This window comes from Heterodontus francisci, chromosome 14 (assembly GCF_036365525.1).
Source record: "Heterodontus francisci isolate sHetFra1 chromosome 14, sHetFra1.hap1, whole genome shotgun sequence".
Classification (NCBI taxonomy): Eukaryota; Metazoa; Chordata; class Chondrichthyes; order Heterodontiformes; family Heterodontidae; genus Heterodontus; species Heterodontus francisci.
This window is the reverse complement of record NC_090384.1, coordinates 105,058,095-105,080,658: the sequence shown is the minus strand read 5'-3', so window position 1 is coordinate 105,080,658 and position 22,564 is coordinate 105,058,095. Positions and strand designations below refer to the sequence as shown.

The 22,564-nt window shown below is 43.9% G+C and overlaps 1 protein-coding gene across 4 annotated transcripts in view; it reads left to right on the top strand.

Moving 5' to 3' along the window:
• Nucleotides 1-22,564, top strand: part of LOC137377196 (transcriptional enhancer factor TEF-1) — a 301,232-nt gene that overhangs the window by 91,044 nt on the left and 187,624 nt on the right. For all 4 annotated transcript variants that reach the window (XM_068046673.1, XM_068046670.1, XM_068046672.1 and 1 more), the window contains exon 3: nucleotides 17,910-18,164. In XM_068046673.1, the coding sequence (XP_067902774.1) occupies nucleotides 18,017-18,164 (148 nt within the window). In that variant the 5' untranslated portion in view covers nucleotides 17,910-18,016. The remainder of the gene's footprint in view (nucleotides 1-17,909; nucleotides 18,165-22,564) is intronic.

The following is a 22,564-nucleotide window of genomic DNA, read 5'->3' as shown; positions in this document are numbered from 1 at the left end:
ACCTTCCAAACCCGCGACCTCTACCAACTAGAAGGACAAGGGCAGCAAATGCATGGGAACACCACCATCTGCAAGTTCCCCTCCAAGTCACACACCATCCTGACTTGGAACTATATCGCCGTACCTTCACTGTCGCTGGGTCAAAGTCCTGGAACTCCTTTCCTAACAGCACTGTGGGTGTACCTACCCCAAATGGAGTGCAGCTCACCACCACCTTCTTAAGGGCAATTAGGGATGGGCAATAAATGCTGGCTTGGCCAGCGACACCCACATCCCATGAATTAATAAAAAAAACCTGCCCATTTCAGGTATTTGTCTGGTAAACCTTCTCTGAACTGCTTCCAATGCATTTACATCTTTCCTTAAATAAGGAGACCAATATTGTACACAGGTCTCATGAACACCCTGTATAACTGAAGCATAACCTCCCTACTTTTGTATTCAATTCCCCTTGCAATAAATGATAACATTCTGTTAGCTTTCCTAAATACTTGCTGAACCTGCATACTAACGTTTTGTGGTTCATGCACTAGGACACCTAGATCTCTCTGCATCTCAGAGCTCTGCAATCTGTCACCATTTAGATAATATGCTTTTTTATTCTTCCTGCCAAAATGGACAATTTCACATTTTCCCATATTATACTCCATTCGCTCACTCACTTAACCTATCTATATCCCTTTGCAGCCTCCTTATGTCCTCTTACTTTTCGACCCATCTTTGTGTCATCAGCAAATTTAACAACCATACCTTCGATCCCTTCATCCAAGTCATTTATATGAATAGTAAAAAGTTGAGGCCCCAGCACAGATCCCTGTGGCATGCCACTCATTTTATCTTGCCAACCAGAAAATGTCTCATTTATGCTTACTGTCTGTTTCCTGTTAGCTAGCCCATCTTCTATCCATGCCAATATGTTACCCCCTTTTATTTTCTGCAATAACCTTTGATGTGGCACCTTATCAAATGCCTTCTGGAAATCTGAGCACAGTACATCCACCTGTTCCACTTTATCAACAGCACATGATATTTCTTCGAAGAACTCCAATAAACTGGTTAAACATGATTTCCCTTTCACAAAACCATGTTGACTCTGCCTGATTACCGTGAATTTTTCTAAGTGGCCTGCTATGACGTCTTTAATAATAGCTTCTAATAGTTTCCCAAAGACAGATGTTAAGCAACTGGCCTGTAGTTTCCTGCTTTCAGTCTCCCTCCACTTTGTGAATAAAGTACTCGATGGACTGAATGGCCTATTACTGTGCTGTCTTATTCTATGATTCTCGAATTCTTTCAAAAAGCCAGCACAGGTTGAATGGGCTCAATGGCCACATCTGCTTAAGATTCTATGATTCTAGGTGCGAAATAACATTAAAATAGAGAATGCGGAGTAATGGATGGGAGCATAAATGTGCTTACATTTTTCTTTTAACATTTTAGGTTTTGTATAACAGGAATAAAGCTATTTGCCCTGCCTAGTGTTTCATTTCTTCTTATTACTGATCATGAGTACTTGTTTCACTATAAGACATTGTCTGAGCTGCAATTTAAATTGGACAGGCGGGAAATTTGATTGCAGCTTTCTGTGTGCTGAAAACATTGACTGTTTTAAACCAGACCACGGGTTTGGGACAGCAGGGAGGCAACAGAATAGAATCTCTTATAACATAGAGAGATATGCTGTAAATCAAAGGCTCATGCCAGTCTTACACTAGAGTCTTGTTTACATCATGTGGATAACTGGTACCCTACCAGCATGAAGCTCCCAGCTGGAGAATTACATAGAATTTTACAACACAGAGACAGGCCATTCAACCCTACTTGTCTATGTTGGTGCTTATGCTCCACACGAGTCTTCTCCCAGTCCTCCTCATCTAACATAACCACCTATTCCTTCCTCCCTCATATATTTATCTCGCTTCTCCTAAAATCAACATCCTGGGGGGCTACCATTGACCAGAAACTTAACTGGAGTAGCCATATAAATACCATGGCTGCAAGAGCAGGTCAGAGGCTAGGAATCCTGCGGCGAGTAACTCACCTCCTGACTCCCCAAAGCCTGTCCACCATCTACAAGGCACAAGTCAGGAGTGTGATGGAATACTCTCCACTTGCCTGGATGGGTGCAGCTCCAACACTCAAGAAGCTCGACACCATCCAGAACAAAGCATCTCGATTGATTGGCACACCATCCACTAACATTCACTCCCTCCACCACCGATGCACAGTGGCAGCAGTGTGTACTATCTACAAGATGCACTGCAGCAACGCACCAAGGCTCCTTAGACAGCACCTTCCAAACCCGCGACCTCTACCACCTAGAAAGACAAGGGCAGCAAATGGTTGGGAACATCACCACCTGCAAGTTCCCCTCCAAGCCACACACCATCCTAACTTGGAACTATATCGCTGTTCCTTCACTGTCGTTGGGTAAAATCGTGGAGCTCCCTTCCTAACGGCACTGTGGATGCCCTTACCCTACATGCACTGCAGCGGTTCAAGAAGGCAGCTCACCCCCACCTTCTCAAGGACAATTAGGGATGGGTGATAAATGCTGGCCTGGCCAGTGACGCCCACGTCCCAGGAATGATTTTTAAAACTCTGAGATATTCGCCTCAACTACTCCCCATGGTAGCAAATGCCACATTCTCACCATTCTCTGAGTAAAGAAGTTTCTCCCAAATTTCCTGTTGGATTTATTAGTGACTATCTTATATTTATGGCCCCTAGTTCTGTTGAACAGTGTCAGCCATGACTCAGTGGGTAACACTTTCTCGTCTCTGAGAGGGAGAAGGTCGTGGGTTCATAGTCCCACTCCAGAGAGTTGAGCTCAAAATGTAGGCTGACACTCCCATTGCAGTACTGAGGGAGCAGTGCACTGTCAGAGGTGCAGTCCTTTGGATTAAACGTTAAACCAAGGCCCCTTCTACCTGTTGAAGTGGACGTTAAAAATCCCACAGCAATAAATGCTGGCTTAGCCAGCGATGCCCACATCCTGTGAATGAATAAAAAAAGTCTATTCCAAAAGGAGCAGGGGAGTTATCCCTGATTCCATGACCAATATTTATCTCTCACCTAAACCCATTAACTGGTCTTTAATCTTATCACTCTTTATGGGAGCTTGCTGTGTGTAAATTGACATTGCATTCCATCATTTGGGCAGAATGGTCTGTTTCTGTGCTGTATGCTTCATGCAATTGGCCACTAAACAGTTAGCACCCTTCTAAATACTTTCTTTGCTCACACAGTTATCTGAACAGCCTTTACATAAATAAACGTTAATGTGGAACAGTGTTTGAGATAGAAGACTTAGCATTGAAGTTGAAATTAATTCCTGTTTCTGTTCTGCGGCAGTGAATATAATTGCAAGTTATAAGCACCAGCTATTGCAATAGGAGTTATGAGCTTGAATGCTGAAGGGTCGGACTTACTGCACAAAACAGCTGTGAAATAGCTCTAGTGTGTGTGACAAAGCTAAATGTTGACAGTGTAATGTAGTTAGTCATCTCCAGATTAATTGTATCGCTGGTTATAATACTCCAATTGTTCTTCAGTGGTGCCGTTGTAAAGGTGCACAGATGCCAGGACACGTGTTTGATTCAAATTACCATTTTGAAATCTGATACATTTTTTTAAAGGTGCAATTCGTCCTGGCTGATGCAAGCGATTAAAATCGAGCCACCATGGGTGAGGGCGGCTGAATCTATATTTAGAAGAGTTGATTGAAACAATAGTTCTCCAATCAAAGCAGATAAGCCTCCCTGTCGTCAACAATAACCTACATTTATATAGCACCTTTAATGTAATAAAATATCCCAGGGTACTTCACTGGAGCTTAATCAAACCAAATTCGACACCAAGCCACATAAGGAAACATGAGGACAGGTGACCAAAAGCTTGGTCAAAAAGGTAGGTTTTAAGGAGCGTCTTAAAGGAGGAGAGAATGGGAGAGAGGCCGAGAGGTTTAGGGAGGGAGTTCTGGAACTTAGGGCCCAGGCAGCTGAAGACACAATCATCGATGATGGAGCAATGAAAATCAGGGATGTTAAGGAGGCCAGAATTAGATGATCACAGAGATTGGAGGGGAGGGGGGAGGGGGGGGGGGGTGGGGGTTGTCGGCATGAGGTGGCGAAGCCATGGAGGGATTTGAAAACAAGGTTGAGAATTTAAAAATCTGTGTTGCTTAACCAGGAGTCGTCGTAGATCAGCGAGCACAGGGTGAGAGAGTGTGCGGGGCTTGTTGCACATTAGGACAGAGGCAACAGAGTTTTGGATGAGCTTTGAACCTACTCTCCCCTGTCCTAATATGTCCTTATGTGCCTTGGTGTTAAACTCTGTTTGATAATCGCTCCTGTGAAGGGCTTTAGGAGGTTTTGCAATGTTAAAGGTGCTATATAAATGGAAGTTATTGTTGTAATAATACTGTATCCTGCCTGCAAAATATGCAAGTGTGCTGCTTAAAAACTATTTGAAGTTGGGAGGGAGGATTGGGTGGGCGAAATTCAACTTCAGCTGTGGTGCAAAATGGACAATAGCAAATTGGCTGCCTGTTGTACACAGTGTGTGAAGTCAGTGGAAAGGAGCATCAGGTGAGGTATATATTCAAAAGAATAAAAGCAAAATACTGCAGATGCTGGAAATCTGAAATAAAACAAAATGCTGGAAATACTCAGCAGGTCTGGCAGCATCTGTGAAGAGAGAAGCAGAGTTAACGTTTCAGGTCAGTGACCCTTCTTCAGAACCAGCAAATAGAGTCATACGGTTATACAGCACAGAAACAGGCCCTTCGGCCCATCATGTCTGTGCCGGCCATCAAGCACCTAATTATTCTAATCTCATTTTCCAGAACTTGGCCCGTAGCCTTGTATGCTCAGGCATTTCAAGTGCTTATCTAAATACTATTTAAACGTTGTGAAGATTCCTGCCTCTGCCACCTCTTCAGGCTGTGTGTTCCAGATTCCAACCATCTCTGGGTAAAATTTTTTTTCCCTCTAAACCTCCTGCCCCTTACCTTAAATCTTTTAAGCAAGTAAAGCGGAGGTGGGGCAAGAGGAAACAAAAGAGAAGGTGCTGATAGGACAAAGTGACAGAGAATAACTGAGCAGAAGGTCATGGAGCAAAGGCAAACGGTATGTTAATAGTGTGGTGAAAGACAAAGCATTAGTACAGAGAGGGTATTAATTAACACAAAAGTGATTCATTAGCGTAAGTTTCATGCTCCCACTGATGTTGAATTTCAATCCTTCCTCACCACCTCCCCCCCGGTCCCATCATTGCTTTTGCATCTAGTAGAATAGATAAGGGAGAACCAGTGGATGTGGTGTATTTGGACTTTCAGAAGGCTTTCGATAAGGTCCCACGTAAGAGATTAGCGTGCAAAATTAAAGCACATGGAATTGGGGGTAAGGTACTGACATGGATCGAGAACTGGTTGGCAGACAGGCAACAAAGAGTAGGAATAAACTGGTCTTTTTCCGAGTGGCAGTCAGTGACTGGTGGGGGACCGCAGGGATCAGTGCTAGGACCCCAGCTATTCACAATATATATTAATGATATAGATGATAGAATGGGCAAATACATGGCAGATGCAGTATAATGTGGATAAATGTGAGGTTATCCACTTTGGTGGCAAAAACAGAAAGGCAGATTATTATTTGAACAACAATAGATTGGGAAAGGGGGAGGTGCAGTGAGACCTGGGTGTCCTTGTGCACCAGTCGCTGAAAGTAAGCATGCAGGTGCAGCAGGCAGTTAAGAAGGCAAATGGTATGTTGGCCTTTATAGCGAGAGGATTTGAGTACAGGAGCAAGGATGTCTTGCTGCAATTATACAAGGCCTTGGTGAGACCATATCTGGATTATTGTGTGCAGTTTTGGTCTCCTTATCTGAGGAAGGATGTTCTTGCTATGAAGGGAGTGCAGCGAAGGTTCACCAGACTGATTCCTGGGATGGCAGGACTGACATATGAAGAGAGATTGAGTCAATTAGGTTTGTATTCGCTAGAGTGTAGAAGAATGAGAGGGGATCTCATAGAAACCTACAAAATTCTAACAGGACGGGACAGACTAGATGCAGGAAAGAAATTCCCGATTGCGGTGGAGTCACAATCTAAGGATAAGGGGTAAGCCATTTAGGACTGAGATGAGGAGGGATTTCTTCACCCAGAGGGTGCTGAACCTGTGGAATTCCCTACCACAGAAAGCAGTTAAGGCCAAATCATTAAATATATTCAAGAAAGAGTTAGATAGAGTTCTTAGGGCTAAAGGGATCAAGGGATACGGGGAGAAAGTGGGAACAGGGTCCTGAGTTTGGACGATCAGCCATGATCGTATTGAATGGTGGTGCAGGCTCGAAGGGCCGAATGGCCTACTCCTGCTCCTATTTTTCTCTGTTTCTATTCAAGCACGATTTTACTTGCAGGAAAGCAAATTTCAATACTGCTAAATTACGTAGAACTTTCAGCACAGAAAAAGGCCATTTGGCCCAGTGAGTCCATGCCAGTGTTTATGCTCCTCACAAGCCTCCTCCCTCATTCAGTGGATGTGGGGGTTGCTGGTAAAGCCAGCATTTATTGCCCATTTCTAATTGCCCTTGAGAAGGTGGTAGTGAGCCCCCTTCTTGAATACAGCTGAGTGCCTTACTAGGCCATTTCAGAGGGGAGTTGAGGATCAACCATATTTCTGTGGGTCTGGAGTCACATGTGGACCAGACCAGGTAAGGATGGCAGAGTTCCTTCCCTAAAGGATGTTAGTGGAGTAGATGGACTTTTACAACAGTCCAGTATTGTGTTTCTATAGGATATGGGGGGAAAGCGGGAACAGGTTACTGAGTTGGATGATCAGCCATGATCATAATGAATGGTGGAGCAGGCTCAAAGGGCCAAATGGCCTACTCCTGCTCCTAGTTTCCAAGTTTCTATAGTAGTTACATGGTCAACATTACTGTTACCAGCTCTTTATTTCAGATTTATTTAATTAATTGAATTTAAATTCCCCAGCTGCCTTGCTGGGATTTGAACTCATGATTCCGGCTTCTGGATTACTAATCCAGTAGCATAACCACTATGCTACCGTACCTCTAATTTCTCTACAAATTGCATTCACCCTGTGACTCAATGCTTTTATTACGAATTGTTACAGGTGTGATTCCAGTTGAAACAGTGTGAGACAATGCACTGATTTTCATTTTGTGCCAAGTAAATTTCTTACATACTGCAACACCAGTACTTGAGTCACTTTCTTTTGTAGAAAGCACTTAGTTTTTCCTACCCAGATTTGAAATGGTGAGCTCAGAAACTGCTGTGCAGCTGTTACTGCATCAGTGGGCACATTCAGAGGCTGTGCTGAAAGAAAGAAAAGAAAGATTTGGATTTAAATAGCAGCTTTCATGACCTCAGGTCGTCCCAACACGCTTTACAGACAATGAAGAACTTTTTGACGTGTCGTCCCTGTTGTAGAAAATTTCTGCACAGCAAGGTCCCAGAAACAGAAATGAGATAACCTGGTCATTTATCTTTTTTAGTGATGTTGATTGAGGATTGAATATTTAACTCCTCTGCGTCTCTTCCAAACCGTGATAGGTCAGTCAAATTTTACATCCACCTGAGAGGGCAGACGGGGTCTCGGTTTAACATCTCATCCGAAAGTTGGTACCTCTGACATTGCAGCACTCCCTCAGTACTGCAGTGGGAGTGCCAGCCTGCATTATGAGCTTAAGTGCCTGGAGTGAGATTCGAACCTGCAACCATTTGACTGGGAAACAAACGTGCTACCCACTGAGCCACAGCTGAATAAACGGCAGATCAGGGAATCTGTGGCAGGAGTGTTGCAGTTCCTTCTCCAACCTAGCGTCCTTTGTCTTTTTTTATTCGTTCATGGGATGTGGGTGACACTGGCAAGGCCAGCATTTATTGCCCATCCCTAATTGCCCTTGAGAAGGTGGTGGTGAGCCATCTTCTTGAGCAGAGAAACAAGAGTTTCCCCACTGGTATGCAGATTGATAAATTTACCTTAAACAGATGAGGGCCAGTCAACTTGTAAAACATTCATTTGCATCAATTCGGGGCAAAAGCCAAACCACTTATCAGTCCCCCCCCCCCCCCCCCCACCCCACCCCAAATATTGTAAATGCATGGATGGGGCAAGAGAACACACATTTTTCTTTTTAAGTCAGAATTTCATCTTAGTGAAGTTTATTCTTCTCTAATAATAGGCATTGAATTGGCTCCAGCACAATGAGTTATTTGTTAAGTCATCTGAGTTTTGCCTATTTTTTTTAACTCCCTTGTAATTATCTTATTCTTTCCAAGTTGACCACAATGTATTTTCTGTTCAAGTTGTGAGGGGATTCTGTACTGTTGAGTAGAAAACTTAATAGGAATATTTTACTAATGTGCTCCTTCATATTTTCTGATGAAAAACACATTTTTCTTTTCTTATTATTAACATCAGGGAGCAGTTTAGAGATAAATGGCTGCATTATATTCGCTTCTGTGCTGAAAGTGATTACTTGTTGTTTTCAGCTCATTTTGCTGTGGTGCAGGATTGAGAGGGAGCAGTTTAGTGGCTGGAATGGAAAGGCTTGCGAGTCAGAAATGCGCTGTCAGCATTCGAGTTACAAAAAAAGGTGGAGGAGGAATTCACTGAAGGCTGCTCATTAGCATTCTGCTCTCTTACTTTTGTGAGCTTTTCTCTGGCTTGCTCTCCTGCGCTCCCTCCCCCCCCCCCCCCCCCCTCCACCCCTACCCGTCATTCTGGGCTCAGACATTCTAGAACAAACATATGCTCCCAGCTCTCTTTAACAAGCTGTTGCCTGCGATTTGCAGCTTATGTTGCATGAAGAGGATACTCTGCAGGGGAAGCAAGGAACGCAAAATCAGGAAGAAAATCAGTAGCAGATTTTTAACATTCTGTTTAATTGTACTTTGATGCGCGTTTAACTATTTCAGTTGTGTTTTCTGAAATCTTAAACTGTTTTTAAAACCTTGTTCAGACCCGGCAATTTCTCTAGGCGTTCATTGCGTGCCTTGTTTCAATGACCCAGCAGTTCTAGACTCTTGGTACTTTCAGCGCTGACCATAGCTTCACCTGTCCAGTCAACCTGCTGTTGTCCCACAAGGGACAAAGTACAGTTGTGGGGTGGGGAGAGCTCTTGGGCCTGATGTCACACAATAACAGATGGTCTGGGGTGAATTCTGGGCCTGTGTAAGCTCTTTCCTTCCAGGCTTGCATTTTGGACTTGTACTGTTGGTGAACTTGTAGAAGGTGCAACCTTTGTATTCTTCCCCTCACCACCACCACCCCCGCCGCCCCAAATCAACCTGAGCATTGTACACACACTCATTTTCTTTTTAATATACTTCTATTCACTTCTTGGAAAAGCACTTGGATTAAGGGTCTACAAGTTGCACAGTGGTTATGTTGCTGGACGAGTAATCCAGAGGCCTGGAGGCATGAGTTCAAATGGCAGCTGGGGAATTTAAATTCAATTAATTAAATAAATCTGAAATAAAAAACTAGTCTCTAATGGTGACCATGAAACTATCGGATTGTGATAATAAAAAATACATCTGGTTCACTAATTTCTTTTAGGGAAGGAAATCTGCCATCCTTACCCAGTCTGGCCTACATGTGAGTCCAGAGCCACAGTAATGTGGTTGATTCCTAATTGCCCTCTGAAATGACCCAGCAAACCACTCAGTTGTATGACAACTCATCACCCTCTCAGCCAGTTAGGGATAGGAAATAAATGCTGGCCCAACTGGCGACGCACACGTCCATAAATTTAAAAAAAATCCATGATGCAGTTGATTTCATGCATACACTGACCTAAAACTGTCTTGTGTTACATTGGGCCAGAACTTCCTCTAACCAGCCAATAAATGGTATCCTGTTCTCCCATTGTCCTTGCCCATTTAATGAGACTTTGCACCGGAATTCTCTCTTAGAACCATAAGGTTATGGCACATAAGGAGGCCATTCAGCCCATCACGTCTGTGCCGGCTGAAAAAACTAGCCACCCAATCTAATCCCACCTTCCAGTGCCTGGTCCGTAGCCTTGCAGGTTACAGTACTTCAGGTGCATGTCCAGGTACCTTTTAAATGAGTTGATGGGTTTCTGCCTCCACCACCGATCCGGGGAGTGAATTCCAGACACCTGCCACCCTCTGGATGAAAAAGTTTTCCCTCATGTCCCCTCTAATCTTTCTACAGATCACTTAAATCTGTGCCCCCTGGTAATTGACGTCTCTACTCGGGGAAACAGGTCCTTCCTTCCTCGGCCGCTCATAATTTTGTACACCTCAGTTCTCAAGTTGAAGAACGAAACAGCTCAGCGCCTGCTATAGGGAATTCTGGAACCTCAGCGACTTGGGAAACCTTGAATCTCATTAACCAATCAGATCAAAGTATTATGAAATGAACAGCACAGAGCTTGAACTAGGAAGTGTAAGCTGGAATAATGAATTCAATGTCAAATTAGGCACATGAAGTGAAATAGAGTGAGGAAAGAAAGATTTGGATAGAGAGAGAGAGAGAGAGAGAAGAGACAAAGGAAAAGTAGGGCTGAAGGAGGTTACGGGACTGGGAGGGAAGGCCATACGTGCTACGGATTATGGAGCAGAAGTGCAGAACCATGGAAAGGCTGGTTGTGATTAGTTGTGCAATTGAGTTTGTTTGCAATAAAACCTGTCCATGGATGTGTAGTAGATTTTAATCAATTCAATTCTGATTTTTTTCATTGATTTAACCCACAAGATAATCCACAAAGCCCTGTTTTGGATATTACGCAATGGAACTTTACTTCTGGAGCCCACTTTGTATCTCCCTGCATGTTTCTTTTTTTCACTGACTTTATTCTCTGTCTAAAGTGTTGCCTGTGTCTTTGGGATATAGCCATACAGGTAATGGTCACATCATAGCCAAGGCCATTGCTCTTTTTCTTCCAGTGTCCATATACACATATTTTAGGAGTGGGTCTCCTGCCTGACTTAGTTTCCTCACCATGTACTGGCATCTGTTAACTCAACACACATCACAGAGTGACTCTAAGACTTTCTCTTTCTCTATGGACCAGTTGCTTGACGATAACATTAACCGTGGCTCAGTGGGTAGTGCTCACCACTGAGTCAGGAGGTCACGGGTTCAAGCTCCACCCCAGAAACTTGAGCACTTAATCCAGGTTGATGCTGCCAGTGAGGTACTGAGGAAGTGCTGCATTGTCTGAGACACCATCTTTCAGACGAGACATTAAATTGAGGCCCTGTCTGCTCTCTCAGGTGGATGCAAAACATCCCACGGCAGTATTTTGCGGAAAAGCAGGGGTGTTCTCCTCGGTCTCCCTGCCGATAAGGATCTTTCAACCAAACATTGCAAAAAAGAAACATTATCGGTCATTATCGTATTGCTGTTTGTGGGACCTTGCTGTGTGCAAGTTGGCTGCTGCATATTTTGCGTTATGTGACTACAGTTCAAAAGTACTTCATTAGCTGTAAAGCACATTGTGATATCCTGAGGTAGCAAAAGACGCTTTTGACAGTGTAGTGGGTGATATCAGAGACAACTAATTGGAGTGTGTGGTGGTCGGGGGGGGGGTGGGTGGGGGGTGGGGGGGGCTGTGGTGTAGAAAAGAAACTCTGTTTGAAAACACAATAACTGAAGCAATTAACTTTGTGGTGTCCTTTATATTAATCAAAATTGAAAAAGCAAGTAGGGATAACTTTCCTTTGGCAAATGGATCAATAACCAGAAGTCATAGATTTAATATAATTGACAAAGGAAGAGGAGAGATGAGGAGAAATTTGATTCACACAGAGGGTTGTTAAGTTCTGGGGTGCACTACCTTTCTTTTGGGCCTCCTTATCTCGAGAGACAATGGATACGCGCCTGGAGGTGGTCAGTGGTTTGTGAAGCAGCGCCTGGAGTGGCTATAAAGGCCAATTCTGGAGTAACAGGCTCTTCCACAGGTGCTGCAGAGAAATTTGTTTGTTGGGGCTGTTGCACAGTTGGCTCTCCCCTTGCGCCTCTGTCTTTTTTCCTGCCAACTACTAAGTCTCTTCGACTCGCCACAATTTAGCCCTGTCTTTATGGCTGCCCGCCAGCTCTGGCGAATGCTGGCAACTGACTCCCACGACTTGTGATCAATGTCACACGATTTCATGTCGCGTTTGCAGACGTCTTTATAACGGAGACATGGACGGCCGGTGGGTCTGATACCAGTGGCGAGCTCGCTGTACAATGTGTCTTTGGGGATCCTGCCATCTTCCATGCGGCTCACATGGCCAAGCCATCTCAAGCGCCGCTGACTCAGTAGTGTGTATAAGCTTGGGGTGTTGGCCGCTTCAAGGACTTCTGTGTTGGAGATATAGTCCTGCCACCTGATGCCAAGTATTCTCCGAAGGCAGCGAAGATGGAATGAATTGAGACGTCGCTCTTGGCTGGCATACGTTGTCCAGGCCTCGCTGCCGTAGAGCAAGGTACTGAGGACACAGGCCTGATACACTCGGACTTTTGTGTTCCGTGTCAGTGCGCCATTTTCCCACACTCTCTTGGCCAGTCTGGACATAGCAGTGGAAGCCTTACCCATGCGCTTGTTGATTTCTGCATCTAGAGACAGGTTACTGGTGATAGTTGAGCCTAGGTAGGTGAACTCTTGAACCACTTCCAGAGCGTGGTCGCCAATATTGATGGATGGAGCATTTCTGACATCCTGCCCCATGATGTTCGTTTTCTTGAGGCTGATGGTTAGGCCAAATTCATTGCAGGCAGACGCAAACCTGTCGATGAGACTCTGCAGGCATTCTTCAGTGTGAGATGTTAAAGCAGCATCGTCAGCAAAGAGGAGTTCTCTGATGAGGACTTTCCGTACTTTGGACTTCGCTCTTAGACGGGCAAGGTTGAACAACCTGCCCCCTGATCTTGTGTGGAGGAAAATTCCTTCTTCAGAGGATTTGAACGCATGTGAAAGCAGCAGGGAGAAGAAAATCCCAAAAAGTGTGGGTGCGAGAACACAGCCCTGTTTCACACCACTCAGGATAGGAAAGGGCTCTGATGAGGAGCCACCATGTTGAATTGTGCCTTTCATATTGTCATGGAATGAGGTGATGATACTTAGTAGCTTTGGTGGACATCCGATCTTTTCTAGTAGTCTGAAGAGACCACGTCTGCTGACGAGGTCAAAGGCTTTGGTGAGATCAATGAAAGCAATGTAGAGGGGCATCTGTTGTTCACGGCATTTCTCCTGTATCTGACGAAGGGAGAACAGCATGTCAATAGTCGATCTCTCTGCACGAATGCCACACTGTGCCTCAGGGTAGACGCGCTCGGCCAGCTTCTGGAGCCTGTTCAGAGCGACTCGAGCAAAGACTTTCCCCACTATGCTGAGCAGGGAGATTCCACGGTAGTTGTTGCAGTCACCGCGGTCACCTTTGTTTTTATAGAGGGTGATGATGATGATGCACTACCTTAATAGTTAGAGAAAGCAGGAACTTTCCAAAGGCAAATAGGCATGTACTTGAAGAGGACTAATTTTCAGGGCTATGGGGTAAAAAGCTGGGACGACGTTGGACAGCTGTCTCAAAGAGTCAGAACAGCCATGATGGGCCGAATGGTCGTCTTCAGGGCTGCAAGATTCTGTGATTTTAAGATGTAAGCAAGTTATATCGACTAGAGGATATTGCAGTTGACATCACTTAATATTTATTAAATCCTGTAATTCTATACTCTTGCTGGATTGCACATATGATCTTTAATTAAGTTATCCAGAATTAATATGCGGTGCATCTCGAAAGTAATGCGACACTAGCACAGGGCCACATCTCACAAAGAATAGTGTACAACCGTCCCTTTTAATTTAAACTAAACTAAAAGATATCGTACCAAGCTGTTAGTTTCAGGTGTTTGCTTATCTGTCAAAAAACTGGAAATAAAAAGCTAACATCAGTAAAACTGACCATTATTCTGTCAACTGGTTGACTGAATCCCCTTTCGGGAAAGAAACTTATTGTCTTTACCTGCACTGGGCCTATATGTGATTCCAGATTGACTTAAAAATAAATTTAAAAACAAACTGTTATGGTATTTATTGAGGGAAGAATGTTGCCAGGGCTGTACCAGTGTTCTCTGTTCTTTAATGAAGTAACATCCAGTTGAAGGGGCAGATGTTAATTCGATTTATCGTCGTCTCCAAACGACAGCGCATCCTTAATGCGAAACTGAAGTTCCAGCCTAGATTCTGAGCCAGATTGACATCTCCGTCCTGAATTTGTGGTGGTGAAGATAATTCAATAAAACAGATGCACAGAGTTTGAATTTTGCTGCACAGCAGGTGACCATTTAGCCCATCGTGTTGGTGCTGGTTCCCTGAAAAAAAATGATCCATTTATTTACGTTACCTTGCCCTTCCTGCACATTTTTAATTTTCACTTTGGCAAATATTTATCCACTTCCCATTTTTTAAAAAACAAGTGTGAATTCTGCTTTCCCTGTTCTTTCTGGCCAGATATTCCATACAATCATGTAAAAAGTGGCATGAATAAGACCCTCTGGTTCTCCCAGCTTGTTGGTTACAGTTTCAGTACCTTGCGCATCACAATACAGACACACTCCACCCTACCCAAGACTGCAGGATTTTAAAAACTTGGTACCATTAGGCAAAGAAAACCACTCTTTATCTCCCCAGACAATTGTAGCTAGTCCAGGAGATAACTCTGGCCCTGATTAATGTTGTGCTATTTGTACAAAGTAATCTCTGTCCCAGCCAGAAAAACAGTCCAAGCTCCCTCAAAGCAGTTCAGCAAATCAGCGCCCACCTCATAAGATGACAGCCTGTTCCTGAGGTCCGTGTCTCAACAACACGCTGGTTGGAGAGAATAAGTTCTTTTAACCACTCCTTTCCATGTTTTTGGTGGGCATCTTAAAGTTATGTTCTCTGATTACTGACTAATGCCAATAATTTTTCCCTATGGTAACCAGACAATGCAGTTTTAAGGTAATGGGCAAAAGAACCAGAGGCAGAGATGCGGAGATTTTTTTTATATGCAGCAATTTATAATGATCTGGAATGCGCTGAGAAGGCAGTGGAAGCGGATTGAGTATTAACTTTCAAAAGGAAATTGTATAAATACTTGGATAGCTCTTTCAAAGTGCTGGCATAGCAGGATGGGCTGAATGGCCTTCTTCTGTGCTGTTTGATGCTATGCGCCCCAGTTGCTCTTTTCATCACATTTGGCATGAGAGGTTTTAGTAATTGCCGTGAATCTCTTCCCCTCTTTCATGGTCTTGACATAAGCGTCTAAATAGAAACATAGGAGCAGGAGTAGGCCATTTAGCCCATCGAGCCTGTTAGATGATGGCCGATCATTGACCTCAACGCAGCTTTCTCGCACTATCGCCATATCCCTTGATGTCAATAATATCCAGACATCTATTGATTTCTGTCTTGAACATGCTCAATGATTGAACTTCCACAGCCCTCTGGGATAGAGAATTCCACAGATTCACCACCCTCTGAGTGAAGAAATTCCTCCTCATCTCAGTCTTAAATGGCCTACCCCTTATTCTGAGACTGGTTCTAGATTCACCAGCCAGGGGAAATCTACATCCATTTTGTCCCTACCTGCCCCCCCACTCTAAGAATTTTGTAAGTTTCATTGAGATCACCTCTTATTCTTCGAAACTCTAGAGAATACAGGCCCAGTTTCCTCAATCTCTCCTCATAAAACAATCCTGCCATCCCAGGGATTAGTCTGGTGAACCGCCTTTGCACTCCTTCTATGGCAAGTATATCCTTCCTTACATGAGACCAGGTGTGGTCTCACCAAGGCTCTGTACAATTACAGCAAGACTTATTTACTCCGGTACTCAAATCCCCTTGCAATGAAGGCCAACATACCATTTGCCTTCCTAATTGCTTATTGCACCTGTGTACTTGCTTTTAGTGACTTATGAACAAGGATACCCAAGTCCTTTTGCACATCAACACTTCCCAACCTCTCACTATTTAAGAAATACCGCTGCATTTCTGTTTTTTTTTTACCAAAGTGGATAACTTCACACTTATTCAGATTATATTCCATCTGCCATGTTCTTGCCCATTTACTTAGCCTGTCCAAGTCCTGTTGAAGCCTCCTTACATCCTCCTCACCATTCACATTCCCACCTAGTTTTGTGCCATCAACAAATTTGGAAATATTACATTTGGTCCCCACATCCAAATCATTGATATAGATTGTAAACAGCTGTGGTCCCAGCACTGATCCTTCTGATACCCCACTAGTAACAGCCTGCCATGCTGAGAAAGACCAGTTTATTCCTACTCTCTGTTTTCTGTCCGTTAACCAATTTTCAATCCATACCAGTATATTACCCTCAATCCCATGTGCTCTAATTTTGTTTACTAACCCCCTGTGTGGGACCTTATCAAAAGCCGTTTGAAAATCCAAATACACCACATCAACTGGTTTTCCTTTATCTATGCTAAAAGTAATATCCTCAAAAAAATGCACCAAGTTTGTCCAACATGATTTCCCTTTCATAAATCCATGTTGACTCTGTCCAATCATATCATTATTTTCGAAGCGTCTCGTTATCACATCCTTTATAATTGATTCTAACATTTCTCTACAAATAACGTCAAAGTAACAGGTCTATAGTTCCCTGTTTTCTTATTTTGTTTAGAGATACAGCACTGAAACAGGCCCTTCGGCCCACCGAGTCTGTGCCGACCAACAACCACCCATTTATACTAACCCTACATTAATCCTATATTCCCTACCACCTACCTACACGAGGGGCAATTTACAACGGCCAATTTACCTATCACCTGCAAGTCTTTGGCTGTGGGAGGAAACCGGAGCACCCGGCGGAAACCCATGCGGTCACAGGGAGAACTTGCAAACTCCGCACAGGCAGTACCCAGAATCGAACTCGGGTCCCAGGAGCTGTGAGGCTGCGGTGCTAACCACTGCGCCACTGTGCCGCCTCTCCCTCCTTTCTTAATGGGGCCTAAATGGGGCTGAGGAGCAGAGGGATCTGGGGATAACGACAAATAAATCACCACAAGTGGCGACACAGGTTAATAAGACAATTTAAAAAGCAGGCAAAGTACTGGGTTTCATTTCTAGAGGGATATAATTGAAAAGCAGCCAAGATCTGTTAAACATGTATAGACCACACTTGGAGGACTGTGTACGGTTTTGGCCTCCAAATTATGGAAAGAATATAGAGGTACTGGAGAAGGTGCAAAATGGATTTATTAGAACGATACCAGAATTGAGATGTTATACCTGTTGGGTAAAACTGAAGAGGTTGGGACTCTTTTCTCTCAAAAAAAAAAGACCGAGAGGGTGATGTGATAGAGAGCTTTAGGATTATGAAAGGGTTTGATAGGATAGATGTAGAGAAGATGTTTCCACTTGTGGGGGAGACCAGAACTAGGGGACCGTAAATAAACAATAGTCACTAATTAAATCCAATAGAGAATTCAGGAGGAACTTCTTTATGCAGAGAGTGGTGAGAATGTGGAACTCGGTACAACGGGGAGTGGTTGCGGTGAATAACATTGATGCATTTAATAATTAATGTATTGAATAACATTGATGCATTTGCTATAGTATCGATGCATTTAAGGGGAAGCCAGATAAACACATGAGGGAGAACGGAATAGAAGGATATGCTGATAGGGTGGGAGGAGGCTCATGTGGCGCATAAGCACCAGCATAGATCAGTTGGGCCGAATGGCCTGTGTATGTTTTAAATTCGATGTTAAAAAAAAACCTTCCTAAAGGAAACTATGCAGAGGTTGTTATGCTTGTGAATGTTGCATTTATATTTATAGTGAGGAAGTCGACTTCAAGGGAAATACATTTGCTTTACTTTCTTCATTTAATAGAAATTGTTTCTTTTTTTCTTTAGATTTTCTCCCGGTCAGGCTCCAGGCTTAAGGCTTGGATAACCCCACCAGCACCATAGATTCCAACAACTGGAGCGGCAGCGAAAGCCCTGCCGAAAACCTGGAGAGGATGACGGATTCTGCCGATAAGCCGATGGACAATGACGCAGAAGGTGTCTGGAGCCCTGACATAGAACAGAGCTTCCAGGAGGCCCTGGCCATCTACCCACCGTGTGGGAGGAGGAAAATCATTCTCTCAGATGAAGGCAAAATGTATGGTGAGTCACCAGGACTGCAAGCAAAGGGAGACGCGACTGGGAGCAGATGGTTTCACGGCTGCTACCAGCTGTGCTTCTGTCTCTGTGTCTCTCTCTTTATACTCCTCCCCTCCTCTCTCCCCTCCCTCCTCCACCCCCACCCAACCCCAGATGACTCCCTACATTGCTCTCGGATGAAGTAATGGAAACCAGGAGAGTTCTTTTTCACACGTGGTGTTCTGCATCCCCTTGCAAGTCCTAATAACGGCAGTTTAGTGCTGTGCAGCTGTCATTCTGAGTGAATTACATTTTAAAAAAAAACGAATGTTGTGCTCTTGAAGCAAGTCTTGCAGCTGCTGTGAAGGAAAATACTAGGCCAAGGAGGAGCGGGAGACTAGAGGGAAGGGTGACTGGGTTAAGTACCTTGACAATATTGCAAGAAAGTTTTAAAGTGTAGGCCATCTTAATATTTTTAGTCTAGGAATAACACTCGGTTTATGAAATTTATTCACTGCTGTGAATTCTTGTAAAGATAATGGTTTTCCAAATGGAAAAGCAACTTATTGATGCAGAGTGTTGCTTTCATCAGTTAGTTATGTCTGGGTTTGGATTTCAGAAAGGCCTACATCTAGTCTTTTGTGGAATCGACAAGGAGAAACTATTTCCATTGGTAAGAGGGTTGGTAACCAGAGAATGCAGATTTAAGATAATTGGCAAAAGAATCAGAGGAGAGATGAGCATTTTCTTTTGCGCAGTAAGTTATGATCTGAAAAGAATTTCCTACAGTAGATTTAAATAGTAACTTTCAAAAGGGGATTGGATTGATACTTGGAAAGGAGAAATTTCTGGGCTATGGGGAAAGAGCAGGGGAGTGGGACTAATTGGATAGCTCTTTCAAAGAGCTGGCACAGCCACGATGGGCCAAATGGCCTCCTTCCATCCTGTATGGTTCTATATAGAAATGCTGCAAAGTGCTTCATTGTATAGTTCCTGTTAGTGTGAGTGGGCAGCCATGTTTGTACACAGCAAGATCCCACAAACATTAACTCATTGGTTTCGGCCACAACTTGAGTACTGTCTGCAGTTCTTGTCACCTCATTACAGAAAGGATGTAATTGCATTAGAGAGGGCACAGAGGAGATTTACAAGGAGGTTGCCAGGACTGGAAAGATTGAATAGGCTGGGGTTGTTCTCCTTGGAACAGAGAAGGCTGAGGGGAGATCTGATTCAAAATTTTGTACATTTCAGAGGCCTGGATAGAGTGGAGGTGAAGGGTCTATTCACCTTAGCAGAAAGGTCAGTAATGAGGGGGCATAGATTTAAAGTGATTGGTAGAAAAATTAGAGGGGAGATGAGGAAAACCTTTTTCACCCAGAGGGTGGTGTGGGTCTGGAACTCACTGCCTGAAGGGGTTGTTGAGGCAGAAACCCTCAAGTCATTCAAAAGGAGCCTGGATATGCACCTCAAGTGCTGTAATCTGCAGGGCTACGGACCAAATGCTGGAACGTGGGATTAGAATAGTGGATCGTTTATCGGCTGGCACAGACGTGATGGGCCAAGTGGCTTCTTCCTGTCTATGAATGACCATTTGATGTGTTCTTGCCGGTGTTGATTGTGAAAGGAGTGTTGTGCAGGACACTGGGAGAACTCCCTGCTCTTAATAGAGTTGCCAAGGGACCACAACTAGCAGATAAGGGGTAGGTAGGGAGGGCCTCGGTTTAACACCTCACCACTGAACCCTCCCTCAACGCTGCACTGAAATGTCAGTCGAGATTACATGCTCAGGTCCCTGGAGAGCTCAGTCAGTAAAAGAAATATTCTGAGGTCGTTTGTTTGACTTGTGTGGTGCTAAATATCTGTTGAATTAAATTTGTTTACTTATGTTAATCTCTGCATCAATGTTTTTCACTCCACTGTGGCCCAAGGATCTTTGGTGACCTTGTAGTTTTGTTTGCTTTGCTTGGTGTTCTCAAATGCTTCCCTTTAGCCTACTCCATTTGTCCCTCCCATATTATCCTGAAGCTATAGAGTATATTAACAGCTGATTCATGGAAAAATAATCAAAAGGAATATTGCAAACTGTTATGTCTGTATTCTATTTGCAATAAGATGACCTCCTGCTATCATTGGAATTTTCTTCGAAGCTGTACTGTACCAAGTCTCGTACATTTGCCGTCCCTGTGCTTGCTGACCTACATTGGCTCCCAGTCCAGCAGTACCTCGACTTTTAAAATTCTTATCCTTGTTTTCAAATCCCTCAATAGCCTTTCTCCTCCCTATTTCTGTCGTCTCCTCCAGCTCCACAACCCTCTGAGATATCTGCGCTCGTCCAATTCTGGCCTCTTGAGCATTCCCAATTTAATTGCTCAATTGATGGCTGTACTTTCAGCTGCCTAGGCCCTAAGCTCTGGAATTCCCTCCCTAACCCCCTCTCTTCCTCTTGAAGATGCTCCTCAAACCATACCTCTTTGACCAAGCTTTTGGTCATCTGTTCTAATGTAGCTTGGTGTCAATTTGGTTATGCTTCTGTGAAGTGCCTTGGGACATTTTACTACGGGTCTGTTACATAAAATTACATATAATATAGAGCTCAGAACAGGCCATTCGGGCCAACTAGTCTGTGCCGGTGTTTGTATTCCACACAAGTCTCCTCCCATTCCATTTACCTCATCTCAGCCTTTCAGCATATCTTTCTCTGTCATGTCCTCGTCTGGTTTCCTTTTGAAAGCATCTCAGGTATTTGCCTCAAGTTCCACATTTTAACTACTCTCTGAGTTAAGAATTTTGCTAATTTCCCTATTGAATTTATGGGTGACTATCTTGCAATACGGAAGTAAAGTATAGTTTGATAGAGCCTCTGTATATCTCAAAATACCCATCACATTTAGCTTCAATTGGAGAACAACTTCAGTATAGGACCAGTTTAATCAGGTTACACAAAGTTGGAATAGTGTTTGAAAGGAAGTGCACACAAACACTGCTGCCAGCTTTTGTGAGAGAAGTTAATTTGCACCCCACTCACCCTCCCCACTGCTCAGATAACATCACCCCCAACCCCTTCCCACCCCAACAGTTAATAGATCGAACCCCACAGTGTTCTCCTTTCACAAGACCTTAGGGAGCAGTTAGGGAGTGCCCATGTTTATGAGGGGAAGTGACACAGAGAACTCTAGGAATGGACTCTGCTACAGCATATGTGGTGCTGCCTATTGTATGCTGTTGCTCATTCCAGTGAAATGATTTACTGAACCGAAGTGGCAATAAGGTAGTTACTGAGGGAATGCTGCACTGTCGGCGATGCCGTCTTTCGGATGTTAAACCAAAGCCCTGTCTGCTCCCTCAGGTAGACGTAAGAGATTACATCCACTATTTCGGTAAAGGGCAGGGGGAGTTCTCCCCAGTGTCAGCATTTATCTCTCGTACAACAGATTTTTTCAAAAAAGGATTGTCTCGTCATTATCACATTGCTGCCTGCGGGTGCTTGCTGTGCACAAATTGGCTGCTGCATTGCCGATATCGCAACAGTGACTACACTTACTTCAAAAGTCCTTCATTGCCTGTAAAGCAGTTTGGGATGTCCTGAGATGGTGAAAGGCTCCAGAGAAATGCAAAATCTTTTCCTTTCCTCGAAGGACTGCAGGTTTACCCAGTTCTAGTATTTTGTCATTCTGTCTCTAAATGTATGAAGCAATTGCTGTCAGGCACAGCATCTTGGCTTTTACAAGCTTCTGTGCTGTTATTTCAAATAAGAAATTGCCCAGTGTTTTTTTTCTCCAGGAACCCAAGTTACCTGTAGCATTGTGACATTGTACACCCTCTTCAACAAAGGTGTTGACTGCGGGTTAGTGTGACCTACCCGCTGGATGTTTAGATTTGTGTGTGCGTCGACAAAGTTCTCATTCGCATGGCTGCGTTTCGAAGGCAACTTGAGCATAGGAGGCCATTTGACCCTGTGCGTCTGTTCCACCATTTAATTAGATAATGGCTGATCTGTATCTTAACCCCAGTTAGAAGCAGTTGTTCCATAGCACCTAATACCATAGCCTACACAAATCTCAGTATGAAAATTTTCAATTGAGCCTCAGCAGTACTTTGGGGGAGAGAGTTCCAGATTTCCACTACCCTTTATGTGAAGAAGTGCTTCCTGACATCACCCCTGAATGGCTTAGCTCTCATCTTAAGGTCACGTCCCCTTGTTCTGGAATCATCCATCAGAGGAAATAGTTCCTCTTCCTCCCCCATCAGCTTCTTGGATCATCTTAAACACAGCAGCCAATTTGCACACAGCAAGATCTCACATGCAATAATTATTATAATTGACCAGATAATCTGTTTATTGTGATGGATAAATACTGGCCCAGGACACCGGAGAGAGTTCCCCTGCACCTCTTCGAGATAGTGACCATGGGATCTTTTACACC